The 9,817-nt window shown below is 48.8% G+C and overlaps 1 protein-coding gene across 1 annotated transcript in view; it reads left to right on the top strand.

Annotated features, from left to right (window-relative positions):
* Window positions 1-229: 229 nt before the first annotated feature.
* The window catches only part of DENND2A (DENN/MADD domain containing 2A), a 35,418-nt gene continuing 25,830 nt past the window's right edge, over window positions 230-9,817 (top strand). The window contains exons 1-5 of the mRNA XM_010156821.1: window positions 230-300; window positions 1,956-3,152; window positions 4,183-4,310; window positions 7,592-7,713; window positions 9,588-9,785. Of these exons, the coding sequence (XP_010155123.1) occupies window positions 230-300; window positions 1,956-3,152; window positions 4,183-4,310; window positions 7,592-7,713; window positions 9,588-9,785 (1,716 nt within the window). The remainder of the gene's footprint in view (window positions 301-1,955; window positions 3,153-4,182; window positions 4,311-7,591; window positions 7,714-9,587; window positions 9,786-9,817) is intronic.

The following is a 9,817-nucleotide window of genomic DNA, read 5'->3' as shown; positions in this document are numbered from 1 at the left end:
GTGGGACAGTAAAACGAAGGAGGTGCCTGTTGCATTAACCGAGTAGCAGCAGTACTCGAAAGAAAGAGAGGGACAGTCACTCCGTGGATGCTAGGTATCATGGATGTCAGGGAGAAGCATGCACGCGTGTGTGTGCAGAAGGATGAGCGAAGGATGCTGAGCACAGAGCAACGCCTCTTCCTTGTGTCTGTCTGTCTGCAGGTGACCTGCTGCCCTGCCCTGTGCTGACATGATGACAGCTAGCAAGGCGGCCGACGTGAGCAGCAACTCTGACAGCAGCGTCTGCAAGTCTGTTGACAGGTGAGAGCTTTCCATGTTTCAGTGCTTCTCTCTGCTCTGCACTGTCCCTCTCTCTTCACACGTTAAAACACCCCTGGGGGTCTGGGGTGCCATCTCAGGGCTGTGACGCTGTGCATTTTAGCGTCCAGTCAGACTGGTGATGTCCTAGACTCAGGGTGCTAGAAGAGGTCTGCCCCAAGGCAAGACCGTTTGTGCTGATGGCATCCTTGTCAGTGTTTGCCCCACCTGCAACTGAAATCTTCAATGCTGGAGACTCCGCAGACTCCTCAGGCAAACCCTACTGTCCCCACCCATAGCTGCTTTTCCCAGTGCCCAACCTTGGATTCTGCCATGCAGCCAGCCACGGCGATGCCCTGCTTCTCAGGAGGGGCCATGGTGTTCACACTGTCCACTCTTAACCACAGCAGGATCTTGTCCCTGACACAGCCAGGAGTTAAATATCTGTGAGGCTCGGGAAGAACAGTATCTGGCTCGGGTCCCGTTTCTGCTCCGAGACCCGTCCCAGACTCAATCTGCACTACAACTGAGTCTGCGGTGGCTGCCAGCGTTGCTTAACGCCGGGACAGGGATGGAGGCCTGCCAGCACGCAGGGGATGCGCATGGGTGCTCTTACAAGATCTCTGAGTTCTGGAAGAGGCACACTTGATACGTTTAAGTTAATAGAGCAATTTCCTGAGTTGAATCTCAGCGTTGGGATGATGGTTAAATGGGACTAATGATAGGGATTTTTCCATCCAGTAACCACCTTCTGTTGTCCCGGCGCTCCTTCCCAAACCCAGGCAGACCCAAAAGAAGTGGCAAAGTGCTTTGGTTCAGAAGCGTTTTGTGTTGAAATGACTGTTCAGCTGGAACTTTTCTATATTGCTAAAATATTGCAGTAGTGATATTGTGATACCGCACACTTGGAAATCCCCAGACGAAATATGTTAGGGATTTTTGGTGTGGTTTGGACTCAAACAGTGAAGACGTTTAATCCGTTGTGCTGAGAATGTTGAATCTGGTGTCTGGGTGCTACATCACATGCTCTAGACCAAGGGAGGGTGCCTGGGAGCCCAAGCCCACGTGTGGCCTGGGATGGTAGGGCCATAGGAATGTAATAATAAAAGTGCAGTCTTTGTGCATTAATATGCATTTGGGGAACATTTGGATGGAACGGGAGAGATCCTCTGAGCTGGCACTAGAGGAATGCCAGCTGTGTCATGTGTTTTCTCCTCTGTTTAACAGCAGCAATTTTGCAGTTGTTTGCAAATGGTCCATTTTACATTCATTTGAAGTGGATCTGCTTAATGCCCTGATGATATCCAAAACTGCTGCGCTTCTGAGCACACACACACACACAGAAAATGCTGGTGAACCTCTCATTGGTATCAGCACATCTGATGTATGAGTACTGCCTCTCACCTGCCATCTACTTCTGCCACGGAGAAAGACTTTATTTCAAACTCTGCCTCGGTCATAACAAGAGGAGGGCATTGTGTGCTGGCTATGAGGACTGTCCCTGAGCATCCTCCCCCGTAAGCCCATCTCTCAAGTGCTTGATTTGAGCATCCTCCGCTGTTACGTGCTCTGCGAGTAGAGCTTGTGGAGCTGATGGACTAAACCGAGGGTGAGCAATGGTCGTGAATGTTTCTTCTCTTTTTGTCTTTGGTTTGTAGGATCAAGCTTGCAGATACAAACAATACAGCAGCTGTGAAGGAGTTACAAAGTCTGTTGTGTGGATTTTTGAGTGAGAGATGTTCTGAAGGTTCCTCTGTCACCTTGGGATTAACACCTGAAGCTGAACCAGTGTCTTCTGTGGTGAAGAACCCACTGGGAGCCTTGGAGAACTTGATGCTGGATCCAAGGCTAGACTGCTTTCAGCAGAACATGCTTAGTCCCAAAATGATCATCAGTGACCCATCTGTGGATCTGAACGTTAAAGAAAACAGTAAAATCATCAAGAGACAGGTAGAAGGCTCTCAGAATATATGGTCACCTGGAAAAATTGGTTTGAGGAATAAATCCTTCAGCATCAAGGACAAAATTTCAGAATGGGAAGGGAAAAAGGAAACGCAGTCTGCTCCTCGCAGAGAGGAGGAGCAGGGGGTTAAAGAGGAGCACAAGGTGCCCTGTGTGACTGAGAAGACAAGTGGGGAAGCACTGTTGACTCGGAAAGTGGAGACCAAGAGACTGATGAACTGGGAACTGGAGTGCAAAGGGGCAGGCAAAGAGAATGAGCGGAAAGCAGGAACTCCGAAAGGCATAGGGCAGGCAGCAGAGCGAAAAGGGGAGGAAGTGGAGTCCAGCCTTGGGAAATGCAAGGAGGTGAAAGGTGGGAAGTGGGAGGTCCAGAAGGAGAATCTTTCAGTGCTTAGTCAGGTCAAGAAGCTAGAGCAGGCTTTGAAGGATGGCTCAGCAGAGCTGCAGCCGCAGTTGCCTGGTACTTACTACTCCCCACAGTGCTTGCAGGAAAAGGCAGCACAAGGACACACGGCTTTTGAGGGCCACGAGAGCACCTGTGGGGCTGAGTTTAACAAAAGGCTTCTTGGCTTGGACTCTGAAATCAGTGAGCCAATTTTTGGGACTCTAGAAGAGGTAAGAACTTCTCACGTGAAATCCAAGGACTGCACAGTGGAGAACGTGTACACAGAACCGGGGGTGCCAGAGAAGAAACCCTTCATCAACCCGCTGCCAAAGCCCCGGCGGACTTTCAAACACGAGGGGGAAGAGGACTGGGTACCAGCAACTAGGAATAAAAGAAACTTACCTCCTCTGCCATCCATTCCTCCTCCTCCTCTCCCCTCCTCTCCTCCCCCCTCAGCCGTCAGCAGGAGACTCTGGAGCGGGAAGCACAAGAACAACGCTGACCACAGGTATTTGGGCTGTGTTTCACAAAGGTGTTGGTCTTGATGGTGGAGTCCCTTCTTCCCACATATCTCTGGGAGAGATGGATCTTCCCTGGTCACTCATAATCCCCAGAGAGCCTTGCTAGCCATAACCAGCACGCAGTCATCTCTCTTGAGAACCTACAAGTGGCCAGGACACTAGATAACTGTGGAGGGATAAATCATTGCAGATTTGGGCTGTAAGGTCACTGAGTTTTGTGGCTTAATCTTTGAGCCCGAGATTCAGGGGTTTGGGGTTTTGTTTGGTTTTTTTTTTTGGCAGAAAATCTATTTAATTACAAAACTACTACAGCTGGTCTGGAACCAAGTCTGGAATGATAATCTCCAGGCTGTACCACAGCATTTTCACTGTTCATAGCAAACCTATTCCTCTAACTGAATCTGATGTGTATGTGTTCTTCTGAAGAGCCTTCTTGTCTTTTTTCCTCTCCCACGTGACTGTCACACATTTTTGGGGTGAGGAGCGTAAAATACACAGCTGTTTCTAATGCCCTCTGTATAAACCATCACCTATAAATTCCTGGCTTGGGTGCAGGAAGGAAATGGAAACTTTCAGGTTTGTTAGCAGGGGGAACTTAATTGTTTTTACCCTTTCTACCATCCTGTATACAAGTAGTGCTTTCCTGTACTCCTCAAAGAACCTGATTTTGGGGGCCCCCTATTCATGCTGAGGGTGGGATCTGTAAATGGGACCTCTCATGGCCCAAGGTTCTGTGCCGTGTTGCAGGATGTGCCACTTAACACTTGCAGCTTCACAGTGTGCTATTGCCATGGCAACCCAGATTATCTACGGCATCCCTGAAATGCCTTTGTTTGTGTGGCTGATAAAAATAGCCCATCGCAGTGTTACTTTTTCATGCTTTATATGGGATGAGGCTGCAGAACGTTCTCTTCTCAGTAATTCATTTTGCCAGCTGCGTGGCATGTTGGGGGAGTTAATGAGCTGTGATTTGGTTATAATCACTTTTCTCCTTCTTCCCTCCCATCGGTGGTGTAGGAAGTCGTATGAGTTTGAAGACTTGCTGCAGTCATCGTCGGAGAACGGCCGGGTGGATTGGTACGCGCAGACCAAGCTGGCCCTCACACGCACTTTATCTGAGGAGAACGTCTACGAAGACATCCTGGGTAGGAGCTTTGGACAGGACGTCCCGGGTAGGAGCTTTTGTCAGGGAGGGATTGGACTGCTAACACTGAGTAACTGAGAAGACTCGTGGTCAACAGGCACTCACCAGAGGTGCTCAGTAAAGTATTTTTATTATCCAAATGCAAACCAAGACACATTTTACATAGACTACTGGCATATAATAAGAAAAAAGGATGGAATATTTCAAAACTCATCAGCTTCAAAGATGAACCTGAGGCATGTGGGAACCAGCTTTTTTTTTTTTCTTTTGCTGGCATCTTGCATCTGTTTTTCTTTTGTCCTGTGGACTAATTCTCACAGCTCTGGTCTCTCTGCTGTGGTGAGCTTGTCACCGCGGAGATAATGCGAACAGTCTGAAAACATAGCCTCGAAGCCAGTTCCATGGTTCAGAAATAGGATTATGTACGGCTCCAGGTACCATCGAAATGAAAAAAATGAGGTCCCACAATCTTTGAAATTGAGTTCTATTTCATTCTCTAACTTGGCTGGCAGATCAGTGCCATGTTAAAGATCATTTCCCGTAACACTCAATTTATGTGGTGTTTTTAGTACTGTGAGTTAGATGGCCTTTTATGGAACACAGAAAAGAATCATCGCTCGTGAAAAAGCCTTGCTAAGTTTTAGTAGCTGTAGGCGGGTGCTGTGTAAAACTCTTAGCTGAATTTAGCAGAAGGGGAGGAGAACAGCTACATCAGCTCTCACCACGCAGCTGCAGTCCTGCAAAGGTGGCCTGTGGTGTTCAGCGTGGGAGGAGCTGCACTTCCTCAGGAGCAGGCAGGGCGTTATTACTTTGATATGAATAACATCTCCTCATACTTGATGAGACAGATGTCTCAGAGGAATCATGGCAGACAAGGTGATGCCAATCCATCCTTTTGATGTTTTTGAAGCTGTCAGCCTCGTTTGTGGAGTTAGGGGCCCCATGTTTGCCTTTTTCTTCTCTTGACTTTGGGGGGGCAAAGGAACAGGGAGTGCCTGAGCAGCTGCTGGGGGTTTTTTTGTGTTGGGAGGTCTCAGAAACCACTGAGTAAAGGTCACCTCGTCAGCTGGAATAACATGGAGAGGCTCTGTAGGCAAACCCATCCATTCAAACACAAGTACACCCTGGTGTCCCAAGCTTGAAGTGAACTCAAATACCAGGCTGAAATTCCTTTCCCCTCCAGCTTTTAGCTGCAAAGATTAAAGGAAAACAGAGTTATGGGTAATTGTCAGCTAATGGGGCATGTTTGTTTTGTTGTTCTCTTGCTGCATGTTTAGGCATCGCCTGGAGTCAGCAATCTTTAATTGGTTCCTGCAGTCCTGGTGGTTCCCTCCAAGCTTGGGAAAAGGGGTGGACAGGGATAACTCGAAAACTAGTTGTTTTTCACAAGACCACAGGCCGTTACAGTCCACACAATATGAACGTGTGAAAACCGCCCCAATGGAGGGAGAACCAAGAGTTCAGCCGCAGGACACGAGTGCTGACCCACAGGCAATCACGCGTGTCCGTGGGGCATGCGAGCACACACATACACCCTATGTTCATATCTGTGTCTTAGGGAGGACTCAGCTGTTGGTGGGAGAACTCTTCCCTTTCCCAGCAAGTCACACAGATTCCCTTCGTGCACCATCTTTTTACCCGTTCTCCACTGCTTACCTGGAATACTGGAAATTGTACTGGGCAGATGGATGGCAAGGTTTCTGTGTCAAAAAGAGGGAAACGGTGTTCTTTGGTCCAGGCTGAGGCTAATTGGGCAGGCTGCTGAGCAGTTTGAGGACAGGGTAGGGAACAGAAGCCAACTTGTTCTTTTTTCTCCAGTCTACTTGGTTTTGTGACAGCTGAACTATATTTTCAGTACTCAAGTGTACCACTGGAGTTAAGAAGTGGAGCCGCTTTCAGGGCCAGGAGCATGTTTGCTGACAAAATGTTCACGCAGACTTGCTTTGCTCGTGTCACCCATGCTTACCTTCTCCTCGGTGACTTCAGACCCACTGCTGCAGCGCTGGGTATCACCAAGCCACAGATAGAAAGCGGTGTTGGGAAAGACTTGGGTTTCTGCCCTTGTTTGAAGACTTTAGCTGCGCTCCTGCCTCAGCAGGACAGGCAGGTGGGAGCAGCCCGGTCAGACAGATCCTACAGCTGTTCCCTGCTCCAGAGGCCTGCAGCATCCCTGACTTCCATGACCAGCGCCAGTGACCACCGTCTTTGCTCTCAGCCAAGCCGTACATGACAGTAAGAGACAGGCAGCTGCTTCGAGTCCCGGCTGTCCACTGGGATGGCATGAAATGTTGGCGGTGAAGGGAGAAATCCCGTAACAAACTGCCTGCCCATGCAGAGGCTTGAGCTAAGCCTTTGTCATTGGCTTCTTAGGTGCTTGGAGGGGGGTGTCGCAGCCTGCTTTTTGAGTGTGTTCAGTTTGTATGCACTCGCATTTGCATTTCCCAGCACTGCTGAAGAGTGAGATGTAAGAAATTAATTATATGTGATTTTGGGTGTTTAAAATGCAGATTAGTTCTGTGCCTTATCTCCAGGATCAGTGGAAAGAAAGGGATAGCTGTGTACGATCATTCAAGCCTCGTGTTTTTTGAGAGGTAAGAATGAGCCGAATGTTGTTTTAGAGGTGCCCTTTTCCTACCCTCCAGGGAGAGAGCACCCTGATTTTGGGTGGTCTAGGTTAGGTGAGGTGAACCCTCTTTATAAAGTGAGACACCTGAGATTGAGGCATCCATGATTGGTAGCTGTGTTTGAAAACCCGTGTTGTGTGACAGACATCTGTCTTTGGAGAGTGGATTAAATCTTTCTGCAGGGTCAGCCCAAGTGCAGTGCATCGCTTCAGCCCCAATTAAATGATGACCAGAGGCCCCCCTAAACAATGGGTTTAAACAGAGGAGAGAGGACTCTGCTAGCCTTCAGCTCACAGTTTTATTTGGAGACAATTCTAAGCAGAAGACTGGAAAGAAGGGAATACAGTTATGGAGTGGTGTGCATGAGAAACTCACAGCTCCTCTGAAGACAGGGAAATGAACTTCAGGGCTCGCTGGGTCTTTTCCATCTGTAGTATCTGAGATACGTTCCTATGGCTGCATATGTCAGTGTCAGGGTTTGGACACTGTCCAGTGAGCAGCTGGACTTTAGGGCTGTGGATCAGGAATGCTTGAGAACAGGTCTTTATGTCTGATGTGGGAGGTGGGAGAAGGCCAGCAGATCCCCAGACAGATTTTTATGGCCAACCTCAAGGCTTTTCTGCACTTACAATCTCTTGCTTGTGGCTTTTTGCTGCAGATCCACCATCGAAGGAAAACCCTTACGAAGACATTGAGACTAACAGCCGCTGTTTGGGGAAGAAATGTGTCCTGACCTTCCCAGCATCCCCCACCTCTTCTGTACCTGGGACTCCCACGAAGGTACTTTGATTCAAGTGGTCACCTCTCCTGCTCCAGAAGGTTTTTGAGCAAATTCCAGGTCCTGTGTGGAAAAAGCAGAGTTTTGGTGATGACTTTCATGATGTCAGGGTTTTTTTCCTTTTTGTCTTTTACTGCAGAGTATGGTCAGAGAGCATTTATTGCTCTTCAGCAAGGTAAAAAAAGAGCATTCCCTTATACAAATGGTGTATTGGCTTTCACTTTTTTTCATTCCAGAGCTAACTTCCCCTGGTGGAGGGAAGCCCATTTGGTATTATAGTGCAAGAAAGCTCTTCCTCCCCTCAAAGAGAGCATTTAAGTGCTTGGGTAATCCAGCCCTGCAGTGGTCTTGCCTCAGCGTTGGCAGGCAGTACACAGTCTGCCCGTGCCAATGCCAAAATGTCTCTGCAGCCCCCTCCCTTAGGGCGCCTCTCTTGCTCTCTCCTCGATGGCTGGCAACTAGTGCAATGCCAGCCCCCTGGTTAGGGGGCCGATGCTGCGGGGGTGTTCCCAGCAGCAGCCCAGCTCACTGCCTGCTGCTGTTTTCCTCCCTGGTGGTTAAACCAAAAGAAGAGGTAAAACACAGGTCTGCACCTCTTGCTCAGAGCTCAGAACGTACCAAGGCTAGTCCTGGCCTCAGCCTCCCCAACTGTTTTGGTGGGTTCCTGTTGTCTGTTTGGATAGTCCAAGTCTGGAACAGCAGGGACAGTGTGACAGCAGAAGTCATCCTGGCAATCACTGGGTTCAGAGCGGATAGCAGGGTTCTAAACACGGTGTTTCTGACCGAAGGGTTTTCCCATGCTCTCCAAGTTGCAGCTATTATTAGAGCTGTTGCCCAACATTTTCAGAAGTTTGACATGCAGCATTTCCCGATGCGTTGCTCTTTTCCAACCAGCTTAATCAGCAATTGAGGTTTCTTTGGATAATTCAGCACTTAAAGTGAAAATTGTTCTGTGGTTCTCAACCCATTTTCCTTGTTGTTAGTCAGGTCTGGAGCAGCAAGGGTCTAAATATGAGTGTTGGGATGAAGCTGGTTTCCCTCAGAGCGCTTTGCAATCAGCAGTGCACCCCGATTTCCCACCTGTGCTCAAAAGGGGGCTGCAATGTTACCTGGGAGTGGTGTAACAGCAGGAGACTGTAATACTACAGAACCGGAGTACTTACATTACGGGAGTACCTTGACATCTGAAAGCTGTGATCTGCATCAGTCAGAAAAGAATTGCTGCAGCTCTCTTGGCAACTGACGGGTTTGCAACTGCAGTGTGAATTGTGCTGGAGAGCCTGCCCAGGCCAGAGACTGGTGGGGAATAGGTCCGGACAGACTTTCAGCAGTAGCTTGTGTCACTAGTGCAGCGTAAGGTTCTTCAGTGCAAAGGCTCTTCCCAGACTCATGGCATTTCTTGTACCCTTGTCCAAAATATTTAATTCTGGCTACTGTCAAAGGCAGCCATACCAACAGTGCTTTTTGACTGGCCTCACTGCTGTTCTGTTCCTGCTGCCTAGCTGCTCCTTATCCCAAATGCTTGTGGTTGGCTAGTTGGCGAGTCTTGTCCTGTTTACAGTCCCAGCTTCTGGATTACACAAGTCCTGGGAGACTTTTTTTCACACTGGAGCAAGGCTTCTCAGCCAACCTCTGATACTGCATTCTGGTCTGGAATGAATATGGGATGGCTGAGTTACTGGTCAAGATAGTCATGGTCTAGCCCAGCAGCTGTTCCTTGTGTGTGTGGAAATCTGCGGGTGTGCTCAGGATTTGGGCTGTTTTGCCAGCTGGGTGCTGTGGCTGCCCCACTGGATATACTGCCCTGACAGTGTTAGCGTTGAAGCAAAGGTACATAAAGTGCTGTGTTCATTCATTCCTTCTCCTGCATTTCCAGTTGCTTTCCAAGCCCACTTTTTTCCGACAAAACTCAGAGCGGCGGAGTTTCAAACTGCCAGACATACGGAAACTGAGCCGTGATGGGACTGGGTCACCATCCAAAATCAGCCCTCCCTCAACCCCCAGCAGTCCAGATGACACCTTCTTCTCCTTGGGAGACCCTCAGAATGGCAAGAGGAGAAGGAAGATTCCCAAGGTAAATCTAGGGCTTTCTCTCTTTTGCTTGGC

Source organism: Eurypyga helias, unplaced genomic scaffold, assembly GCF_000690775.1.
Source record: "Eurypyga helias isolate BGI_N326 unplaced genomic scaffold, ASM69077v1 scaffold32058, whole genome shotgun sequence".
Taxonomy (NCBI): domain Eukaryota; kingdom Metazoa; phylum Chordata; class Aves; order Eurypygiformes; family Eurypygidae; genus Eurypyga; species Eurypyga helias.
The sequence above is the reverse complement of the archived record's forward strand: the minus strand, read 5'-3'. Positions and strand labels throughout refer to the sequence as shown.